Here is a 24,738-nt window from a genome sequence, read left to right on the forward strand (position 1 = left end):
TTGTGTCTGGAATTTAAATTGTTTGAACTTTTCTTAAAGGTTTTAAATACTACTACAATACAAATGATCCTGAAAACAGATGCCATTTAAGTTGTTATCAATTAACAAGTATGTTTACACCTTTGTATGCAAGAGTGGTCAAAGACATATAGAAAGACGGAGATGGAAAGGGTCTTTTCGGCTGTTATGATTTAAAAATAAGTAACCTGAAAGTCATAGAAATTAAGTGACTTGTCCAGGATCATAAAACTCATTGGGGCAAGATGAGACCAGAATGCAGGTCTCCTGGTTCCTAGTTCAGTGCTTGTTTTGGGTAGGTTTGCTGGAGGAACAGAATGAGTAATGCAGAATGGATCCCTGTTTGGGAAGACAGTGGTGCTAAAGGTGGGAATGGACATCAAACACAAGGCAAGAATTACTATAAGGTGCACACCTTGAACATATACAATGTTTATATGTCAGTTATGCCTCAGGAAAGCTGTTAAAAATAAGTAAGATAAACAAACAATTAAAAAGTAAAGAAAAATTTGACCCTAGATTCTTCGTCACCTCCTCCTACATTTCTCTCCACTCACAACCACCTCCTAGAAAGAAAATCTACACTGGATGACCACTTCTCTTCACCTCTCATTCACTCTTCACCCTACTGCAAGCAAGTCCCCCCTCGTCACTACTTAAACTCCTCAAGCAAAAGTCACTAATGACCTCCTGAGAGACCCATAGAATCTTTTTCGTTTTCTGATACTTGATTTCTCTTCAGCATTTGTTCCCCCCAATATTAAAACTCTCTCCTCACTCGGTTTCTATGACTTTATGCTTTCTGGGTGTTCCATCTTACAACTCAGCCCACGCGTTCTAAGTCTCCCTTTCAGCTCTTTCTCTTATACTTGCTCTTTAAATGGTGGTGTTCCCCAGGGCTCTATTCTTGGCCTTCATCTCTTCCTGCTTTACAAGCGGTCTCTGAGTGATTTTATCCTTTCCCTTGACTTCATCTACCACCTGTGTGCTCATCTCCATCTCCAGGCCAGACTTTTTCTCTAGTCCTATTCTCATGTGATCATTCATTTAATTATTCAACTTGTCAAAATCAAGTGCCCCTTTTGTGCATTCCATCCACAGGCATCTGAAACTCAGCAAGACCCAAACTGAAATCATCTTTTTCTCCACACTCTACCTGCTGATGTACTCCTTATCTACCTACTGATGTACTACTTATCTCTATAAAAGGCACTACCTGACTCACAGATTGCTCCCCTCCTCTCCATTCCTCCTGATACTGCCTTAGTCCAATTCCTTACCATATCTGGGTTCACTAGTTGCAATGATGTTCTAATCTCTGTCTCCAGAGTCTTCCCATCCGTTCTGTCCCCCACAGCGTAACTAGAATTATCTATTACACAAATCTGACCATATAATTTCCCTGATTAAAATCATTCTATGCCCCCCATATTGATAATGGAATAAATTCCAAGGGCCTTATCAAGGTATAAAATGTTCCCATAATCAAACCCTTGGCTACTCTCCCATTTTAATTCACTTCTTGCTCTTCCCTTACCATGTATTCACTTTCACCCTTCATTCCACCTATGTGCAACAGCCTACAATTTCTTCAAAAAATCCACCTCCAAGCCTTCATACTCAAGAGGCTCTTTTTACTGAGGATACCTTATCTCCTCGTCTACCTGGAACATACCTATTAATCCTTCAACACTCAATTACCCAACACTCAATTATCCTCAGCAGTTTCTAACCATCCCAATAGTTTGTCATTCGCTCACTTATGCCCTCACAATAATCAGCACTCTATCATAGCGCATACAAAAGTTCATTACACTAATCTTAACACAGCTTTCTTTTCTTACTAGACAGTGAGAGAATTGACAAGGACTCTATCTCACTCAACTTTATATTCCCACAATTTGTAAAGCATTTGACATAAAATTCTGTAAAATATTTGCTGAACAGAATGTATCATATATAAAGTAAAAAAAAAAAAATTCCTGCATATGTAATATCTTTATCCAAAGAAATAAATATCTAATTATATACTTTCAAGTACCAAAGCAACTGTGAATGGATATTTTAGATATGGAGGAGTGGAGAGTTGGTTTCTATATCCTTTAAGTTATTCTCATATTGTTAGTGCTTCTACTACGTCTGCCTAGGGTACAACTGCCTCACAGACTTCATAAATTTTCCTTTGCATTATATAGCAATAAGGTAGCAGAGAAGTCAACTCTGTACAGAATTTGGTCTGTATTTTTACCTTTTCTGTGCACTATTTAAAACCTCATTCAAACTAGCAAAGCTTACTATAATTTTCAGGCAGTGTCTCTACCAAGCAACAGCATTTTCCTTCAAAATGTGGGTGATGATCATTTTCCTATGAGACTTATCCTACAGTAGAAAAGCACTCATGTTTCTCCAAGAAATGGAAGGATATTAAATTATAAAGAGAAGTTCAGACTAAGTTAGGAAATCTGTCTAAACCAATATTTTGATACTTGCCACAAAAGATTTTAACATACCAGGTTTTAAAAACACACTCTAAAATAGCAAAGAGACCCTTATGACATAATAGCAATGAAACATTTTTTGTAGCTTCCACGTAGTTATATATTTATCTCTAATTAGAAAATAAAGCATATAGTACAGAGAAACTAAAAGCGAGATTTATTTATATATACAAACATATTTTTTCCATCATTCATTTCAGTATTTTGAATTTTCTAATGACTATATAGCCAGCAGTCACTATAGAAATATTACATCTCTTTAAGCTTGCACTGTAAAAGGGATGAGGATGATAAAAAACTTAACCAAAACTGGTTCTTTAGGGCAGAGGAACTTTGATAAATCTGAAGAGTTTTCCAAATACATATCTGTATTCAAAATGACTGAAAACACACATTCATAAATATTCTATTTTGCATAAGAAGATGACTCTTTTGTAATCAGGGTAATACTCACTGATGATTTGGATTTATTTTCAATGTTTAATTAAATATTTCATTTCTGCCAGTATATCCATTATGAATTACCCTCCTTAATGATACACATTTATGCTTTTCAAGTTGATTTTCATATATTAAATTTAACTGGAAAAAATTGAACAAATATTCTGCACAGGAGAAATAGGCATTAAAGCAACAGGACTCCTTTATTGGTTTCTGGTAGAACAGGTGACATTCCTCCCACCCCTTGTCAAACAAAATCTAGAAAACCCACATTTGTTAAAAATATTTGGGACACACAAAGCATTCTAGCTATTGTAATGTTGTTTGGCTAAGAATTTCTTCTACATGGATAATTGCCTTTCAAAGGATCAAAATAATACAATGAGATATATAATACCTATTTGATTACAAATGAATCATTTTTTGATGAGGGTAGTTCAAACTGTTGAAATTTCTCAATTACCACCTTTTTCAGCTTCATTGAGGTATTGACAAATATAACTTGTATATATTTAAGGCATCCAACTTGATGATTTAATATACATGTACATTGTAACATGATTACTACAATCAAGTTAATTAACATATCCATAACCTCACATGGTTATTATATTTTTTGTAGTGAGAACACTTAGGATCAACTCTTCTAGCAAACTGCAGGTATACAATACAATATTATTAACTATGGTCACATGCTGTACATTAGATCTCCAGAACCTATTCATCCTGCATAACTGAATATGTGTACCATTTGAACATCTCCCCATTTCTCCCATCCCCCAGCCCCTGGCAAATACCTTTCTACTTTTCTGCTTTTATGAGTTCAAATGTTTTAGATTCCACAGATAAATGACATCATGTAGTAGTTTGTCTTTCTGTGTCTGGCTTATTTCACTTAGCACAACGTTCTCCAGGTTTGTCCATGTTGCAAATGGCAGGATTTTCTTTTCTTTTAAGGCTGAACTATATATATATTCACATTTTCTTTATCCACTCATCCATTGATGAACACTTTAGGTTGTTTCTATGTATTGAATATTGTGCATAATGCTGCAATGAACCCCATAGAAGTGCAGATATCTCTTCAAGATACTGATTTCATTTCCTTTGGTTATATAACCAGATATGAGATTGCTAGATCATATGGTAGCTCTATTTTTAACTTTCTGAGGAATTTACAAGCTGTTTTCCATAATGGCTGTACTAATTTACATTCCCACCAACAGTGTACCAGGGTTCCTTTTTCTCTATATCCTTGCCAACATCTCTTTTGTCTTTTTGATAATAGCCATTCTAACAAGTTTGAGGTAATACCTCCTTGTAGGTTTGATTTCCACTTCTCTGATGATTAGTGACGTTGAGCACCCCTTCATCCGTATACCTGCTGGCCATTTGTATGTGCTCTTTTGATAAGTATCTATTCAGGTCCTTAGCCCATTTATTTTTTTTAAACATCTTTATTAGAGTATAATTGCTTTACAATGGTGTGTCAGTTTCTGCTTTAAAACAAAGTGAATCAGTTATACATATACATATGTCCCCATATTGCTTCCCTCTTGCATCTCCCTCCCTCCCACTCTCCCTATCCCACCCCTCTAGGTGGTCACAAAGCACAGAGCTGCTCTCCCTGTGCTATGCGCTTAGCCCATTTTTTAATCGGGTTTATTTTTGGTTTTTATTGTTTGCTTGTTTTTGCTGTTTAACTGATTGAGTTATTTATATATTTCAGGTATTAACCCCTTAACAGTTATATTGTTCGCAAATATTTTCTCCCATTCTGTAGGTTGCTTTTCCACTCTGTTGATTGGTTCCTTTGTTGTGCAGAAACATTTTAGTTTGATGCAATCTCAAAGAAAAACAGACAAATCTCATTGTCTGTTTTTGCTTTTGTTCCTGGGCTTTTGGTGTCATATACAAAAAAATCATTGCCCAGACTAATGTGAAGAAGCTTTTTCTCTATGTTTTAATCTGGTAGTTTTGCAGTTTCGAGAATTATGTTTATTCCTTTAATCTGCTTTGAATTGGTTTTTGTAGATGGTGTGAGAGAAGGGTCCATGGGGATATCCAGTTCTCCCAACATTTATTGAAGAGACTATCCTTTCCTCATTATGGGTAATTAGCATCCTTGCCAAAGATCGGCTGACTGCAAATGTGTGGATTTATTCCTGGGCTCTCTATTCTGAGAGAGCCTTTCTTATGCCAGTACCATACTGTTTTGATATAGCTTTGTAATAAAGTTTGAAATCAGGACGTATGATACTTCCAGCTTTGCTTTTCCTTCTCAAGATTCTTTTGGGGTTCCATATGAATATTGGTATTGTTTTTACTACTTCTGTAAAGAATGTCATTGGGGTTTTGATAGGGGTTGCATTGAATCTACAGATGGCTTTGGGTAGTATGGACATTTTATGAATTCTTCCAATTCATGAACATAAGATGTCTTTCCATTTATCTGTGTCTTCTTTAATTTCCATCATCAATGTTTTATAATTTTCAGTGTATAAGTCTATGTCTTTTGTTAAGTTTATTCCTAAGTATTTTATTATTTTTGTTGCTATTGTGAATAGAATTGTTTCCTTAATTTCCCTTTCAGACAGTTTATTGTTTGTATATAGAAACATGACTGATTTTTGTATTTATGTTGATTTTGTATCTTTCAACTTTACCGAATTCATTTATTAGCTCTAACAGGTTTTGTTGGTTGAGTCTTTAGGGTTTTCTACATATATAATTATATCATCTGCAAATAGGGATAATTTTACTTCTTTTCCAATTTGGATGCCTTTTATTTCTCTTTTCTTATCTCATTGCTCTGGCTAGGACTTCCAGTACTATGCTGAATAGAAGTGGTGAGAGTAGGCATTATTGCCTTGTACCAGATATTCAAGAGAAAGTTTTCATTTTTTCCTCACTGAATATGATATTAGCTGTGGGCTTTTCACATATGGCTTATGGCCTATTTTGTGTTATGGTAATTCCTTCTATACATATTTTTTTGAGAGCTTTAATCATGAATGGATGTTGAACTTTGTCAAATGCTTTTTCTGCATCTATTGAGATTATTATACAATTATATTAAATACTTATTATACCTTGATATAATTATTATATATTATTACTAGGTTGTTTGAGATTTTTCTTGTTTCTTGATGTAGGCATTTATCTCTAGGAACTTCCCTCTAAGAACTGCTTTTGCTGCATCCCATATATTTTGGTATGTTGTATTTCCATTTTCACTTGTCTCAAGGTATTTTTTTTTAATTTATCTTTCCATTTCTTCTTTAACTCATTGCTTGTTCAGCAGCATGTTGTTTAATCTTCACTTATTTGTAAATTTTCCAGTTTTCTTCTTGTAATTGATTTCCCACCTCTGTGGTGGGAAAAGATGCCTGATATGATTTCAATCTTCTTAAGTTTATTAAGAATTGTTGTGTGGCCTAAGATAGGATCACTTATGGATAATGTTTCATATGCACTTTAGAAGAATGTGTATTCTGTTGCTTTTGGATGGAATGTTCTGTGTATTTCTGTTAAGTTCATCTGATCTAATGTGTCATTTAAGGCTGGTGTCTCCATAATGATATTCTGTCTAGATGATTTATTCATTGATATAAATTATTGTATTGCTATTTCTCCCTTTAGTCTGTTAATATATGCTTTATATGTTTAGGTGCTCCTATGTTGGGTGTATAAATATTTACAAATGTCAAATCCCCTTGTTGGATTGATCCCTTTATCATTATGTAATGCCCTTTTTTGTCTCTTATTATAGTCTTTGTTTTAAAATCTATTTTGTCTGATATAAGTATAGCTACCCCAGCTTTCTTTTGGTTTCCATTTGCATAGAATAGCTTTTTCCATCCTTTCATTTTTCAGTCTGTGTGTTTCCTTATATCTGAAGTGAGTGTCTAGTAGGCAGCGTACAGACGGGTCTTGCCTTTTATCCATTAAGCCACTCTATGTCTTTTGACTGAGGAATTTAGTACATTTATATTTAAAGCAGTTACTGATAGGTATTTACTTATTGTCATTTTGTTAATTGTTTTCTGGTTGTTTTATAGTTCCTCTCTATTCCTTTCTTCTTCTCTTGCTCTCTTCCTTTGTAATTTGCTAACTTTGTTTAGTGGTATGTTTAAAATCCTTTCTCTTTAAGTTTTGTGTATCTACTATAAGTTTTTGCTTTGTGGTTACCATGAGGCTTACATATAACAACTTACATCTGTAACAGTCTACATTAAGTTGGTAAGAACTTAAGGCTGATAACATTCTAAAGCTCTACATTTTTGCTCTCCCCCACCCAACAATTTTTTAAGTTTTAGAAGTTACATCTTACGTCTTTTTATCTTGTGTATCCCTTAACTAATGATTGTAGTTACAGTCCTTTATCAGATGAGTCCTTTGCAAATATTTTCTCCCAGTATGTGTCTTGTCTTCTAATTCTCTTGATATTGTCTTTTGCAGAGCAGATTATTTTAATTTTAATGAAGTTCAGCTCATCAATTTTTTTTTCATGGATCATGCCTTTGGTATATTATCTAAAAGTACCATCATCACCATACCCAAGGCCATCTAGGTTTTCTTCTGTGTTATCTTCTAGGAAATTTATAGTTTTGTATTTTATATTTAGATCTGTGACCTATTTTGAGTTAATTCTTGTGAAGGTAATTTTGGTATTTTTAAGGTATGAAATGGTTTCCAGGATTGGTGTCCCGGTTTATAACATTATGTATATGGGAAATAAGGATTTGATTTACATAAACTTGTTTTTTAAGCATCCAGGAATCAATTAGTTCATAAGCTGGAGGTCATTTGCTCAAGTGGTTTCCAAATATCTGTCTTTAAATTGGTTTCACTAGAGTTACCTGAGATGGTTGGATGGATTTGGTTTGTTTTTTAAAAATTGACTCTCAGGAGCTAATAGTCAAGAGGGGAATTTATGGCACACGGACATAACTGATCATTATATACTACTATCATGCAGTATGTAAAGTATTTAAGTTTAAGAGCCCGAAGAGGAATTCAGCAAATTTACAGGATTTAAAGGAAGTGAAACTCATACCTAATTTTGCCATTGTCTCCAAAATTGACCTAAAAAATACACCATTGCTGATGTCTGAGAATGGTGCTAGCCTTCTAGTGGATGGAAGCTTCAGAAAGGTTCTTTATCCTCTGGCAAGCATCATTTTATGCTAACACTACTATGATTAACCTTCCCTGAGATTTTAGATTCATTCTGAAAGTGCTACATCACATTTGTACTTTAAAATGACACATGTTAGAAACCTTTTAAATATTCAAAAAGTATTTCACTTCTATTTTTGTCAGAATTGCATAATAAATATTACTTAAGTCATAAGCATCAAGAGACTTATCTACAATATTACTATTCCTTAATGCTCAGAGGCCATATTGACAAAATCAGCTGGAAAAAAATGCAATTAGGAAAAGTAACAATTGGGAATGGAGTTGGGGAGGGACTCAGACGGGTACCAAGGATACAGATTATACTATCTTCATTGATAAACACTGAACATAATCTCATATCTTTCCTTACCCAACAGACCCAACTTCAACTTTCTCCTTGTGCTTACCTAATTTACAAGCATTGCTTTATTAACACCCAAAACAAGTACTTACAAAGAAATGGTGAATTCCCGTTTCCTTATGTCCTAAGTTCATGTCCAATGCAGCATTTTATGTACAGATTCCAAATTTTGCTTTCCAAATTAGGAGCGGCAGAGTTTTCAGTTTGCAGGTTGAGCTTGCAGCAGGGTAGATAGAACAAACTTTGGACTTTGAAATAAATTTGACCTGCAAATCACCAAGGAAAAATTAAATTGAAAGTTAACAGTTAAACCTATCCATGACTAGCCTGAGCAAAAACTGTGAAGTTCTAAACATTGTGTTCAAGTCACACACCTCCTGCTCCCCAACGTGGTCAAGCTACAGCAAAGCATGCCCAGTCCCTATGATACCATTTCTTGTGTGTTTGACCTGGCACTCATTCACTTCAACACAGCTGATCACCTCTACCGGCACCAATTTTCCAAGACAATGTTTCTTCCTCTCACTGTTAGTACTACACACACTTTAACAATGGCTTTGGACATTGTGATTCATTCTGAAATAGTGACTTTGACCTTAATATTTTCATTTTGTCAGGAGGAGGAAAAGCAATCCTCAGACAGATTGGTAGTAAGGAAAATGGAAACAAAAAGTCACTTTTGGCAAAAAGTCATCTTTGGCAAGCCTCAATCACACTGAGTGGCTATCAACTTCACTTCCACAGAGCAGGCAAATATAAGTAGAATATGGAATAAACTTCTCAAGCAATTTTATTAATGATCTTTCTATTAAGGAGTGCTGGGTCTGAATGATCCTTGTTGTTGATATACACTGCCCTGTGTCATCAAGTAATTACACACCACTTGCCTTCATTTTTCCCATGGCAACCTAGAAAGTTTGGTGAAAATTTGTTCATTTTTAGTTGATAGACAACATGCCTTAGTAATAAGAGGAAATAGCCTAGACAGAGAATCCAGAGGAATTCTAGATTCTCTTGTTCTCTGAGAGCTAAACTGTGGCAAATCACCAAATTTCTCTGAGTCACAGATTCCTCTTTAAATGAAAAATTTAAATATCTCATATTATCATTTTAGGATCAAATGGAAAAACGAACATGAAAGGGCTTTGCAAAACAAAGTTCTACTCCTAAATCATCAGTCATGTTTTTCTGCCTCCAAAGGGAGTTAAATTTACATTTACTCCCTCTCAACCATTCCTCCTCCTTGAGAACAACTTATAAAATTCTTTTCTAAAATTGATGACCTGAGTTAGGGGCAAGGTTAGAATAAAGCTACTGTCCCCAAAAGGAACTGGATCTATAGCTTTGGCCTAGTGCACCACACAAGGAAGCAAGCGGTCTGACTTCAGCTACATTTACAGTTTCAAGAAGAAGCAGTTGAACTCTATGTACACTGAGTGGTTCCCTGATTGGTTGATGTCTGATCAACTGATTCCCACTTGAGGAATGCTATTAGATCTTTAGCATCTAATGGGTGGGTGAATTGAGTGTTGTCAGGGGTGAACAGCTATTTCACAGCTGGGAGCTTCCAGAATGCTAAGGTGCAAAAATGAGCATTAGCTCTGGTGATTCTAATATGAAAAAACATTACTCCATAGAGAACTCTTCAAAGACTACACAGGGCACTTTGCAAATACAGGATTGAACACACCATTGGAAAATTCAAGAGGAAGAATTTTCTTTAATTGTAAGCACAGGATACTGTATAGAACTCCATCTCTGTAGGTGAAATTACATCTCCAGACACACAACTGGATCTATAATTTAATATTTTGTACAAGATAACAATAACGTCTGTAGAGATTAATTACCCTGATCAAGCTGAACAAAGATGAAATGATGCTGTGCTTATTTTTAAATATTTCTGCCTGGTACCAGCTGAACTCCGTCAAATTATGAGCTTAATTTTCTGCTCCAATGGTGAAATGTGACATAAAACTATCAAAGATAACCTTTTACAGCACAATAAACGTTTAAATACGGAGTTTCAAATTACACTTCCAAAAGAAAGGCTCCATTATGTCTTGTATCAATACTTAGTAAAAGGATCAGTTCTCCAACGAAGAGGGACTCTGCTTGCCTACTGCTCCAGCACTAGCACTTCTTTTTCAACTTGCCTTATGAAGACTTGGATAAGGTCACTGATTTCCACTGAATTCTACGTGGTTTCGTTTATGCAAATGGCTTCTCTTAGGCTATTTTAGAGGTCTAAAGAATATGGACCACTCTGGACTATCTCCGCAGCTAACGGATGCTCCCATAGGCAAGAACTTACTTTTGTCCTTCTGTGATCACACAGGCCAAGATGCCACTCCACAGCATAATGCTGAGTCCTTATTAGGTACTCAATCATTGAGTGCCCCATGTTCCTGAGGGTTATTTTTCAGGCTCTTGGCCCCGAAGCCTCTCAGTTATGCCAGTTATCTAGGCATAAGCCTACCTCCAAGAAAAGCGGCTACCACTCAGTGAAGAGAAGGAAAAAGACTAAGATATTGGAAGGCCAGCTTCAGCACAATACGTGTAGTTTTTTCCTCATCTTAAAATATTTACTCACATCTCCCTGGAAAGTCTTTTAAAATCACTTTTCTGAGGGAGATAAGCTTCATCCGTAACTAATTAGTGGCTGCTTTCTGGAAACAATTTAAAAGGTGCATTTGCAGAATTCTCTTCTGTCTTTTTATTAAAGCCACAACTCTTACATCTGTCACTCGCTTCGAGCTGGTCCCATTCCCTTCCGCAGGGAGCCTCGCCCCTTCAGCCGGGAACCCCGCTCACTTCTAAATCCGCTTAGAGCCCCGCCTCCTCCTTAGAGGTTCCAGCCAATCCTGTATTCTCCACTGTCTTGGTGTCGAGCTATCGCGAGACTTCAACCGTGTCTTTCGAGAGTCTCTAACCGTGTGGACTTGCGCAGAAGACACTCATGAAGCCACTGCCGGACAAAGGGGGCGGGGCGCTCCTACGTGCGCGTTCACCTTGACCCCACGCTCCAGCGCGCGCCCGGCACCTAGGAGCTGTGGTTTCTGGGCCCCCCCCAGGAACCGCAACACACGCCAGCCTAATTCGCGCGTGCCCACCTCAGGCGGATGTTCGCTGGGTGGCGAATGCGTGCCCGGGACCTGCGGGCGCATTAGAGGGCCCCGGGCCTTGGTGCAGAGAAGCTCTAGGGGCTTGGAGAACGAGTCTAGGTAGGCGCTTGGGTGATGGAGGGTCAGGGGTCAGAGGTCGGGGACGGAAGACGTCTCTGCACAGAGACGGAGGTCCCAGGGAGGGAGGACTCTGTTGTTCTGGAGTCCGGGAAACTAAAAGGCTGAGAGGGAGCCGCAGCGCGGGTCCCCCCGACCCTTCCCCATCCCAGACGTGTGGGCCCGTGGACCGCCGCGGCTCCCCCGGGACGAGGTGGGGCCGTGGGAAAGGAGGCTGTGCTTCTCCCCGGGGGCTGGGGCCTGCAGTGTCTTGTTCGAGCGCCCCGGGGGCTGTGATCGCGCTCCTCCGCCTCGCGGCAGCTTGTTTGCCCGGCCTGCTGGGAGCGATCGGCGCTGACAGCCCTCCTCAGACTCCTCGAACCGCTTTTGAGTCTTTAGGAAGAAAACTGAGTGGGTATCACTATTCGCCGCAGATATGCCCCTGGAGACTTGGAACTGGGCAGCTGCCTAGCTTCTTGGTGGGCGGAGTTGTAATGTAGTAAAGGGGAGGCCGAGGCCAAGTTAGTCTGAAAGTTCTCAGTTGCCTCTGGAGTCATATTAATTACATTCGCATTCAAAACCACCAGTGCACGTTGTACACTTTGACTCCGTGGTAGTTGCTACTTTCCAGAACCAAGATGTGGTTTCTGATGATTGACGGTCACTGTCAGATAAACAGTATTATTAAATAATGGCCATTAAGCTTGTGTCTTTTTTCTAAGTGACTTGACATTAGCCATGAGGTAAAAATCCTAGATGTTTGGTGTTTTGCTACTTGTGTTTAAATTAACTTGTGGCTTTAACGGAACAAAAAAATAATAATTTTAAAGTCATTAAAGCTATTTTTTACTATTCGGTTGGGTGATAGCAAGAATGATGAAACTCCCATGAATTGAAATGATCCATAGTATCTGTACTGTCACCAAAAAGACTAGTTGATTTATGATCAGTAATCATGCTGGAAGCAGTGTGGTAGTGAACAGTTGTGGGATAAGTGTTCCTGTACTGCAAAAGCTGGCACTTCCTGGAGTTTACAAGGTCCACTTAGCCAATAAGCTGGCAGTTGAGAATAAAATAGTTTAGTTTTGAAAGATGCTATATATATGTATATATATCCTCTTCTTGTCCAGCCTAAAGAACTGTACTTACAGGATTATTAAAACAAATCTTTTACTAAGAGTTCAGGCTAGAAAGATTTGGGGGAAACAATCTGCTGGTGAAAAATCTTATGAGGGCATTTTCTAAGTATCTGTGACTAACATATGTTCTAGAGTTCAGTAGATGAAAATACTCTCAGCCTACTGGGATTATCACTGCAGAAGAAGATTGTGGTAATGCTAGGTCACTGAGAACTTTTCAGTTATCAGTAGTGATTGGGCTTCACTTGCATAAGGCTAACCTTGGACAGCAATCTCTCAAATGTATATACTTTTTGTTCCCCTAATAGCCTAAACCCAGGCCTGCCATGGATTTGTGGTAATTCAGGATTGGTATGTGTCTTTTAATGAAGAGCTAATAATTTGGAGAGGAAAGAACCTGAATAAGTTTAATTGATATCCATTTGTTGTATTGTCTTAGTAACTTAACATTTTATGTTTACTCTTCTAGCAATCTATCTTTGTTTTCTGTTAAAGATACAGGTCAGTCAGTTTTCTCTGTCTCATTCTGGGCCAGAAATAGTAAGGAGTAGTTTCACACTACCTATAGTCTTTTAGAATATGGTTAAGAGAGATTTTTCCAAAAAGAAATATGAGTAAAGTACTATACTAGGTCCTTAAAAAGAGAGAGGGTATTCAGGGAATTAGAGATCTTTGGTTCACACTACGTTGTATATCATTTCCATCCTGACACTGACCTGGCATTGGGAGTACAATGCTGAATAGGATACTATTCCTGCCCAGCTTTCAAGCAGTTCAAAGTCAAACAGTTAAGAACACTGTGGCAGTTGGGATCAAGGAGGAGAGGCCCTTAACTCAGCATACCTGGTCATGGGTGGGGAGATTAGGACAGCGATAGGCAGAAAAGCATGAAAGGGCATTTCAAGCAAAAGGCTTTTTACATCTAAGTGAGGGACAGTAAAAATGTGGTCCATATAGAAAGCTGCATATAATCATGTTATACCCAAACACTGATATTTAAGGGGGAGGAAGAAGAAGCAGAATCATCAAAGATGAGATTCATCTAGTATGAAGAAAACAAGGAGAAAGATTTAGAATTGGAAAATGATTGGAGATATATGGAATTTTACCAGTACTTGACTTATTAGCTACCAGTTAACATTATGGTTATAAGTAGCTTTGATCAAATATTATCTTCTTTGGTTCAAGAGTTATCCCTAGATAAGGATCTGCTAGAAAAAGAGTCAACCAAAAGAGGATGGTGGGGTGGAGGGAAGGCAGATCATGAACGTTTGCTCAGTAGAGAACTGAACAAAACGAGAGCCTTGCTAGAAATCCTGGTCTTTATTTTTCTTCAACTTATCATTGTAATTGACAAATACTTCTATAATATTAGAAGAATCAGATTGGAAGCAAACATCTGAAAGAATGTGCAAATTATAGTGGTATATATCACTTAAAAGATACTGGATGAGCCTTATCAGAGAAAAGAACAGAGAGTTGAAGGAATGTGTTCTGATTCAATAATATCTCTATTACAAGACTGTTGTAAGAGAAAGGGCACATGTTAACCTCTCTTCGCAATTGATTCGCTCAAAATGGTCATGGATTACTAGAGATGCAGCACCAGTTGAGCAGACATTTCCCATCTATACTATACTTTGGAAAGAAAGAAGTGGATTTTAGTAGGCAGCTGGCTAACAATAACGAGGTTTCTCAAACCTGGCTGCATGCTGGAATCACCTAGGGAGCCTAAAAAATAATGGAGGTAGTGCCTGGGCCCTGCCCCAGAGATTATAATTTAATTGGCTGGGGTAGTACCAGGCATCAGGATTTTTAAAATTTCCTCCAGGTGATTCTAATGTAAGTCAAATTTGAAACACGCTGATCTATAGTCCCCCATCCTGCCACTTTAAAGTTTGTTTATTGTAAAATATAGTTTATAGTGTTCTCAGGGTGATGATAATAGCAACTACCACTTACTGAATATATGCTAAATTTCTGTTGCTGTGCTCTTGTACATACACAGAGGCTAGATAATTTTGTACGTGCCAAGGCTAGAATTAGAAGCTATTGATAGGACTTCAAAGCCCACATTCTCTCCTGTAAACCAGATTGCTTTGCAGATGTGAGACACTTTAGCCAGTTGCTTTGGGGGCTTTTAGAGTTAATGATTCCGTAATTACCATGTTACTGATATTACTGTGATGGGTGTGATAGATTGTGTAACTGGCCCAGTTCCCTCCCCATCCCCTACCTCATATCCATGCTCTTTGCCATGAGCGGTTCCACCCATAAAGAAGTGTAATATATGTCCCCACCTCTTGACTTTTGAGTCCATCCATGTGACTTGCTTTGGCCTGTGGAACCTTAGTGGTTTCACCCTGACCAAATACAGAAAAATACCTGTTTGGTTGGATTGGTACTCTTACACCTCAGTCACTGCCATAAGAACATTCCTGGGTTTTTTTTCTGGTCCCAGGAGAAGGATGAGGACTACATCAAGCAGAGCCGGGCCGCTTCTCCCGAAACCTAGCCTAGCTCAGCCAGCCCTCAGCTAACCTGCACATCTGTGAGCATAAATGACTGCTGTCTCAAGGCAGAGCTTTGGGTGGCGCGTTATACGGCATATTTATGACAGTAGCTAACTGATAAACTGGAATAACCTAACTTCAGCACAGTGACCCAATTCCAGTATTCCAGCCTGTGCTCTGAGGAGAACCGGACACAGATAAGCACTTAGGTTATTAAGGGCTCCCTATATGATTCTGATCTCTTATCCAAGATAATAGAGGCGATAAGATGCTTGAGAAGTAGTTAACTATAGTCAGAGATAGATCACCACCTGCATATTCATAAACCAAGCACTGGTTGAGGGAGTGGAATTCTCATGATTGACTTAGACCAGCAATGTTTGATAGACATTTTGCAATTATGAGAATGTTCTATATATATTTACACTGTCCAGTACAGTAGCCACTAGTCACATATGGCTTTTGAGCTCTTGAAGTGTGGTTAGTGAGAATGAAGAGCTGAGTTCAAATCTTTTTTTAGCTTAAAGTTAAATAGCCACAGGAAGCTAGTGGCATCCTTATTGGACTGCACAAACAACTTCCTTGAGACTACGGAGGAAACCACTCTTCTTTTAAGTCACAAGGCCAACGTGTTCCTAAATAAGAAAAAGGTTCTGTCAACAAGGAAATGAGGTAGATCTTAGGTAGATAAGTAATATTATTTGTTTCTTTTATGGTTATTGTTCTATTCAGATCTTCTGTTTATTGGACCAGTTTTATTCATTACATTTTGTTAGTAAATTACACATTTTATCTAGATTTTTCAAGTTTATTAGAATAAAGCTATTCTTAATATTCTCTGACAGTTTTTAAATCACTTCTGCACCTACTTTTTGTCTTTGCTTTTTAAATTAGTTTTTTTTTTAATTAATTTATTTATTTTTGGCTGCGTTGGGTCTTCCTTGCAGCGCGTGGGCTTTCTCTAGTTGCGGCGAACGGGGGCTACTCTTCGTTGCCGTGCGTGGGCTTCTCATTGTGGTGGCTTCTCTTGTTGCAGAGCACGGGCTCTAGGCACGCGGGCTTCAGTAGTTGTGGCTCGCGGGCTCTAGAGCAGAGGCTCAGTAGTTGTGACGCATGGGCTTAGTTGCTCCGCGGCATGTGGGATCTTCCCGGGCCAGGAATCGAACCCGTGTCCCCTGCATTGGCGGGCGGATTCTAAACCACTGCACCACCAGGGAAGTCCTGCTTTTTAAATTAGTTTTATTAAGGTAAATTACATGCAATAAAATTCAACAATTTTACATATACAATTTGATGAATTTTGGCAAATGTGTACAATCATGTGATCACCAGTAGAACATTTCTGTCACCCCAAAGGTTTCCCTTCTGCTTCTTTGCTGTCAGTCACCTCTTACCACTTCCTGGCCCCTGGTAACCACTAATCTGCTTTCTGTCACTAGATTTTTACTTTTTCTAGAATTTCATATAAATGGAATCATACACTGTGTAGACTTTCACTTCTGGCTTCCTTCACTTAGTATAATGTGTTAAAAATTCATCCATGTTGTTATATGTATCAGTAGTTTATCATGAGTAGTATTCCATTTGTTTATCCATTCATCAGGTGATGGACATTTGGGTTGTTTCCAGTTGTAGGCTTTTATTAATAAAACTGCTATTTAAAAATTCAAGTTTAAGTCTTTTTTATGATTCTGTGTTTTTATTTCTCTTAGGTAAATGCCTATGAGTGGGATTAATAGGCTGCACAGAAAATGTATATTCAATTTTGTAAGAAATTGACAGACTTTTCCTGTTGGAATGCTGGAGAGTTCAGTTCTAGTTCTTCTACATCCTCAGTCTTTTAAATTTTAATCATCCTACTGGATATGTAGTTTCTCATTGTGGTTTATGGGTTGACTTTGAAATGCCTTAATGACTGATGATGGTGAAGATATTTTCATGTGCTTACAGTATTTGCAACGTATAGATCCTCTTTGGTGAAACGACTGTTCAAAATTTGTGTCCATTTTTTTAATAAGGTTGTTTTTCTTACTATAGTTTTGCAAGAGTTGTTTATATATTCCACATAGAAATCTTTCATCAGGTATTTGTTTTACTAATATTGTTTCCCATCCGCAGCTTCCCCTGTCATTTTCATAAGAATATCTTTTGAAGAGCCAAAGTATTTAATTTCATTAAAGCCTAATTTATCATTTTCTTATAGTCTCTGCTTCTTGTGTCCTATTTAAATTTTTTTTTTTTTTGGCCTAATCCACTGTCACTTAGATTTTCTCTTCAGTTTTCTTCTGGAAGCCTTACAGTTTTAGCTTTTATATTTCAGTTTATGATCCATTTCAAGTTAGTTTTTGTGTGTGTGGGGACGTAAAGATCAAGGTTCTTTTTTTTTTTTGCATAGAGGTATCTATTAAAAGGGATATTCTTTCCCCATTAATTGCCTTTGAATTTCTTTCAAAAATCAATTGACCATGCTATGTGGGTCTGTTACAGGACACTTTATTTTGTTCCATTGGTCTATATGTCTATCTTTATATCATTACCACACTGTTTTGATTACTGTCAGTGTTAAGTCCTGGAGTCATTGTTAAATCTTTCAACTTTACTCTTCTTTTTCAAAATTATTTTGACTCTTCTAGTTCTTGGGAATCAGCTTGTCAGTATCTACAAAAAAAAAAGGCCTGTTGGGATTTCGAATGGGATTACTTTGACTCTGTAGATCAATATTGAGGAATTGACATTTCGGCATCTCAAGTCTTCCAGTCCGTAAACATAGTACATAGTATGTATATCTCTATGATTATACTACTAAGCTATTTTCTCTCTTTTTATGTAGACTTGACAATTTTCAGAATAAAAATTTTTAAAGTTATCTTTTAAAGAACTGTAAAAACAAGAGAAAAAGACATATTTATGCACATATTTTTCATTCACAATGCTTTTTATTCCATTGTGTAGGTCCAGATTTCCATCTAATATCATTTTCCTTCGTGAGGACTTCCTTTAACATTTCTTGTAAATGTGGGTCTGCAAGTGAATTCTCTTGGCTTTTGTCATTTTTTTCATCTTCATTTCTTTAAAGATACAGTCAGCCCTCCATGTCTGCAGATTCTGCATCCACAGATTCAGCCAACTGTGGATCGAAAATATCCAGTAATATAATCTGCTTTCCTAAAATTGCCAATCAGTTTTTTTAATAGCCACCTTTTTGTGTTATGACTTCCTGATTCTGTTTCATGAAAACAATATGTTATCTCCCTGAGGATGTAATGATGTTGACTGTTTTATAAAGTTCTTATTCAGATTGCTCCATCTGTTTGGGTGAAAGTTTCTTTGTTCATTTATTCTCCTGTTTGAGATCCCTTCATGTTTGTTGATTGTGAACTCATCTTTGAGGTTCAGATTCCCCACTTTACCTTTCATTGTCTCTGCTTTTACAGTTTGCTTAAGGGGGGGCTCAGAAGCAGATGTAAGACTTGTTTTCTGTTGTATTCAGTGAGGATGGGAGATTGGTGAGACCTCCATACAGGCAGAGTCCATTGCCATCTGCCTTTTTTTCTTTAGTCAGTGGCAAAGGACATCTTTCCGGTTTAGGCACCGCTCTCACCAGAAAATAGATACCCCCATCACAGCTACCTTGCCTTTGGGAAAAATAGGGCAGGTAAGGGCCTGTGGGTTCCCACTTTATTGTTCTGCTATTATCTGTGCTGTAGCCCTGGACTCGCTTTGGGTTCCACTGCCAGGTCCCCCACCACTGAGCACGGCAGCCCTCTTGATGATGCTCCCATCTTTTGTGCTAATACATTCACGCTGTCACTCAGCTTTCCAGTCTGATTCCCTCTGTATCATTCTTTAGGAATACCTCAAAGTTTCTGGTCAGCTGAGATTTCCCCTTGTTTTGTATTATCTTAAACAGGGCTAGATTTGGAGCAGAGTAATTAAGGATGGGGAGTTAGTGGAAGTAGAGGGATATAGGCTGCTCTGTGTGCTCAGTTTGTCGTCTGTACTGAATTAAAGACCATGGTTTGATCTATACTTCTTTTATATCCTCTCCTCAAATACAGCACGGTGTTGAATACTTACTGGGGACTCAGCGAATACCTGACTGGATTTTATTTAAAAATGGAATTACTGAGAATATTTCTTTTTTTTGTTTTTCTATATATGTTATATATATATTTTTAACATCTTTATTGGAGTATAATTGCTTTACAATGGTGTGTTAGTTTCTGCTTTATAACAAAGTGAATCAGCTATACATATGCATATATCCCCATATGTCCTCCCTCTTGCGTCTCCCTCCCATCCTCCCTATCCCACCCCTCAAGGTGGTCACAAAGCACCGAGCTGATCTCCCTGTGCTATGCAGCTGCTTCCCACTAGCTATCTATTTTACATTTGGTAGTGTATATATGTCCATGACACTCTCACTTCGTCCCAGCTTATCCTTCCCCCTCCCCATTTCCTCACGCCCATTCTCTATGTCTGCGTCTTTATTCCTGTCCTGCCCCTATGTTCTTCAGAACCATTTTTTTTTTTGATTCCATATATATGTGTTACCATACAGTATTTGTTTTTCTCTTTCTGACTTAACTTCATTCTGTATGACAGACTCTAGGTCCATCCACCTCACTACAAATAACACAGTTTCGTTTCTTTTTATGGCTGAGTAACATTCCGTTGTATATATGTGCCACATCTTCTTTATCCATTCATCTGTTGATGAACACTTAGGTTGCTTCCATGTTCTGGCTATTGTAAATAGAGCTGCAATGAACATTGTGGTACATGACTCTTTTTGAATTATGGTTTTCTCAGGGTATATGCCCAGTAGTGGGGTTGCTAGGTTGTATGGTACTTCTATTTTTAGTTTTTTAAGGAACCTCCATACTGTTCTCCATAGTGGCTGTATCAATTTACATTCCCACTAACAGTGCAGGAGGGTTCCCTTTTCTGAGAATATTTCTTAAACTGCACTTGAAGACAAATTTTGTTTATACATCCTTTTTTTTTTCCCCAGCTACATGGTTAGAATAAATTGGAATAGGCACCAACCATCATTATGACTTTGTAATTTAACTTCTCTGAGTTGTTTTATGCTACGTATAGGAATTGGCTATTCTTTTGGGAAATGTAGTTTAGGGCCTACCTTATATAGGCTGCTTTTAGCCCAGTTTCCTCTTTTGAGATGACAAAGCTTTCTTTTCTTTTTTCCCTATATTTTTAAGTTTTCTTCTTTTATTGTCTCTGCCTTGTTTCCCCTGGTTACCATCACCACCTTATTTCTTGCCCAGCTATCTCTCTTATTCTTCTTATATGCTGATTCACAAAAAGAAATACATTTCTATGTTTTCTTCTTCCTCTTTTGAAAAAGAAGATATATTTTTAGGGATTTTTAAGTTATGTAAGAGTCAAGTGAAGTTTTGTTAACTCTTTGGGATTATAAAACAAAATTGAAATTCTATGGTGATGATATGAATCTAAATGTTACTAAAAGTTTTCAAATAAGCATTTCCAGGATATCTGAGAGATCTACCTTACTCTCATGCTGCTCCTTAAATGTATTTTTAGAATTTATTTTATTTTAAACAACAAATTATCTATATTAAATTTATCTGTAGAAGACCAATAAGACCATTAGAATTTATATGATACATGAGATTATAGTCAATGTGTTCCAAAGCCGTATTTGACTTATTAAAAAAATTATCCATTACTTTATGTGTGTCTCTGAAGATTTCATGTTATGTGTGGGATTATTTTTCTATGCTGAATTTCTCATCTGGGAGTATTTTAATACTAAAATCCTCTCTTAGAATGCCTACTGTTGCGTTTGTCTTCTAGACTTCATATTTACCAAGATAACTTGAAAATGAGCAGCCGACGGAAACGTGCTCCTCCAGTGAGGGTAGATGAGGAGAAGCAACAGCAGCTTCGTTGGAATATGCATGAGGACAGAAGGAATGAACCTCTCACCTTAACTGATGACGAGCAGTGCTGCCCAGGCTTGGACTCCTCTTCTGCTCACTGCATCATCCTAGATGATAGTCTAAAGGAAGAAGTGGCTCACAAAGATAAGAAGAGGTGTTCAGAAGTGGTGAGCGTCTCAAAATCAGTTGAAGAAGAGACTGGTGGCATTTTTTCCCCTTTGTCTCTAAAGCTGAATATTGTGATTTCTCCCTATCACTTTGATAATTCTTGGAAAGCATTTCTAGGGGAATTAACTCTTCAGCTTCTTCCTGAACAGAGTTTAATTGAAAATTTTTCTGAAACGAGTTTTACACTGATGAGTTCAGAGTCGAGCTATCAGTTTGTGATCTATGTTCATTCAGAATGCGAAGATGTAGAGAAAAAAGAAAGAGGACTCAACGAGCCAATCAGTATTTGTGACAAAGGTATTCAAGTGGAATCATCCTTCAGTGGTGAAATGTTAGAAGATTTGGGGTGGCTGCAAAAGAAGAAAAGAATAAAACTTTACCAAAAACCAGAAGGAAATCACATTATCAAGGTATGCAATTTCTGTAGTGTCTTTTAAGGTTCTTCTGCATCAGACAGCCCATTTTGAAATTAACTTAGAAGGAAGGTCTGGAAAGCCAGCAATAAGCCTCTCATTATTAAGTGTCAAAGTACGCTTTATTTGGGACATTCAATAACTATAAAAAATGTATATTATAGCTAATCATTTTCAGGCTGCTCTTTTTTCAGGATCTTCCTGGTTCGCCCTTTCCAGTTCTGCTCTCAGTGACTTGTTTTGGTCCTCATTATCTCTTTCTCTTCCTGTAGCAATCCTTTAATATTGCCTTTTCAACTCCTTCATTTCCTTTGTCTCTGGGCTGGTATGATATGAATGCAAATGGAATTCTAGTCTATTTACTGCCTCTAGAATTAATGATAATCTGGCATATAAGTCTCTCCTTTGATAGGCCTTTGTCTCCTTCTCCAGCCTCAACTCTTAATCACTCTGCTTTTTAGTTTGCCCCAGAAAGTGCAAATTAATTTGTTTCCTGCAGATACCCTGCTGTCTTTTTGCATCTCTGCTTTTGCTCTCACACTTCCCTCTGCCTGGGTTGTTCCTTCCTCGTCCCTAACTCCTGGTCATTGCTTAATGTTCAGCTCAGAGTTTACTTCACCTAAGGAGATCTTTTCTTAAACTCCATGGACGGTGTTCCATGCTCTTCCCCCATAATATCTAACACATATGCTTATTTTTGCCTTGGTCACTTGTAGTGTACTTACATTTTATATCTTTTCCCCTCACTAGACTATGAAGTTTATTGTCTTCACAGCCCAGTAAAATACCATGTACTAAGCAGATTTTCAGTAAATGAATGAATAAATTTACCATTCATTTCAGTCTCTGCTATTCACTAGCCAAGTAACTTTTTGTGAATCATTTAAAGGCCCTAATTTCAGCTTCTTTTTGTACGAAATGTAAATAGTACTCATTCTTTTTACCTCATACAGTTGTGTTGAGAATCAGGTGAGGTAATGTAAGTAAATGTACTTTGTAAACTATGAAGCAGGTTTATATGCCTTCATGCTAAAACTTGAAAAGAAATTCTAAAATGTTAAATTCACCTCTGTTCAGTTGAAAACTGTGTTACACATTTCTTACATTATAAAGCAATTATATCAGGCTTCCCTGGTGGCGCAGTGGTTGAGAATCTGCCTGCCAATGCAGGGGACACGGGTTCGAGCCCTGGTCTGGGAAGATCCCACATGCCATGGGGCAACTGGGCCCGTGAACCACAACTACTGAGCCTGCGCGTCTGGAGCCTGTGCTCCGCAACAAGAGAGGCCACGACAGTGAGAGGCCCGCGCACCGCGATGAAGAGTGGCCCCTGCTCGCCGCAACTAGAGAAAGCCCTCACACAGAAACGAAGACCCAACACAGCCAAAAATAAATAAATTAAAATAAATAAATTTTTTTTTAAAAGGCAATTATATCGATAGCCCTATTTATAGTTTCAGAATTGACAGAAGGAAAGGAGAAAATTTAGAAGCATTAGATTGTAATTAATTCTTCCCTGTACAGTCTAACTATACAACCAAGCATTCCCTCTCTTTGCTGATAGTGAGTGCCAAAAATTGTGGCTCAGGGATAACAAGTATGTAAGAATTCATGGATTGTATGCCTGTGTTCTGTCCACTTCTCCCACCCACACACCAAATCTTGATCTGTTCTGTCTTCCCTAATCCCAATTTTTATAAACATTTAAACACTTTTTGCTGCTATAGCAAGCCATCTCTAGGTACAAAGCAGAGTATAAGTAGTGAAAAATAATCTTTGCCACTTATTCCTGTATAATGCTGGTTGATTCTTGTTCTTTAGTGAAAAAATACGAGAATCTCAGTGATTAGGGAATCAAGCTCAGGATAATACAGGAAAATGAAGGAAACTGTGTTTATTGATTATCTACCATTAGGAAGTTTTAAAATTGTACTAAGTGGGCTATCTCATATAGGCTTCTCCCCATTTGGGTCAGAATAAATCAATCATTTTGTTTGTTTATTTAGCTCTTAAATATCAATGCCAGTATTAAAATTCAAGTATTTTGACTACAAAACTTCATACTACATTGTTTCACTAGACTCAAGCTACATAACCTTAATCAAGGTCTGTTTTCCTATACATTTTAGTGTTTGATCTAGTAATAGGGATTCCCAAACCTAACCGTGCTTAAGAATCCTGTCATGTGCATCAGAATCTTCTGGGGGAATCTGCATTTTTAACCAGCTTCATTGATTATTCTGATGATCATCCAGTTGGGAAATCATTGACTTGGTTGGTAGAATTGGTGTTCTCATCACAGTCTCCCAGGTTCAGTTCCAGTTAAGGAAATATTTTTTTTTTCTAGCTACTTAAATGGTGCATCACACATAGTAGGTACTGCATTTGTAGAATGAATTTGTTATTGAAAGTGAAAACATCTAAGGGAGATTTGGTAGGTATATATTTAGTGTTTGTGGGGTAAATACTGTGAATACCTTTAAAAATGATGATGTTAAAAAATGTTTTTCTTATATCCTCAAAAATGGTATAGTACAATCAAAACTCTTTTTATGTTGATTAATTCTATGTAGGTTGGAATTTATCTTTTGGAAGGTGGCCTAGCAAAACTAGATTTTCTGAGTGATGCAAACTCAAGAATGAAAAAGTTCAATCAACTCATGAAGAGAGTGATGGAAAAGTTATACAATTTTATTATTCCAGGTAATATTTAAAGTAAACTTTAAAATTGCTACTACTGAAGAACTGTGGGTTTTCCCCCAAATCCTATACATAACAACCAGAAAAACAGCTACTAAAACCATAGTAAAAATTAAACCTTCATAAAATTGCTATATGACAAAATTATACTTATCCGA

The 24,738-nt window shown here is 37.4% G+C and overlaps 2 protein-coding genes across 5 annotated transcripts in view; one reads left to right on the forward strand and one right to left on the reverse strand.

Annotated features, from left to right (window-relative positions):
* The window catches only part of GRM1 (glutamate metabotropic receptor 1), a 402,900-nt gene extending 391,460 nt beyond the window's left edge, over positions 1-11,440 (reverse strand). The window contains exons 1-2 of one of the 2 annotated variants that reach the window (XM_082474476.1): positions 10,817-11,428; positions 8,595-8,768 (exon numbers count right to left, since the gene is read on the reverse strand). The gene's annotated coding sequence lies outside the window, so the exon portion shown is untranslated. Of the gene's footprint in view, positions 1-8,594 lie in introns of both variants that reach the window. The other variant, XM_082474478.1, reaches the window with a different exon arrangement.
* Positions 11,441-11,527: 87 nt separating this feature from the next.
* Positions 11,528-24,738, forward strand: part of SHPRH (SNF2 histone linker PHD RING helicase) — a 92,488-nt gene continuing 79,277 nt past the window's right edge. The window contains exons 1-3 of one of the 3 annotated variants that reach the window (XM_082474403.1): positions 11,528-11,726; positions 21,214-21,877; positions 24,454-24,583. In XM_082474403.1, coding sequence (XP_082330529.1) covers positions 21,242-21,877; positions 24,454-24,583 — 766 coding nt within the window. In that variant the 5' untranslated portion in view covers positions 11,528-11,726; positions 21,214-21,241. Of the gene's footprint in view, positions 11,727-11,768; positions 12,135-21,213; positions 21,878-24,453; positions 24,584-24,738 lie in introns of those variants that run through there. The other 2 variants (XM_082474404.1, XM_082474405.1) reach the window with 2 other exon arrangements.

The sequence above is a fragment of the Balaenoptera physalus genome (genome assembly GCF_965194825.1).
Source record: "Balaenoptera physalus genome assembly, chromosome: 9".
Lineage (NCBI taxonomy): Eukaryota > Metazoa > Chordata > Mammalia > Artiodactyla > Balaenopteridae > Balaenoptera > Balaenoptera physalus.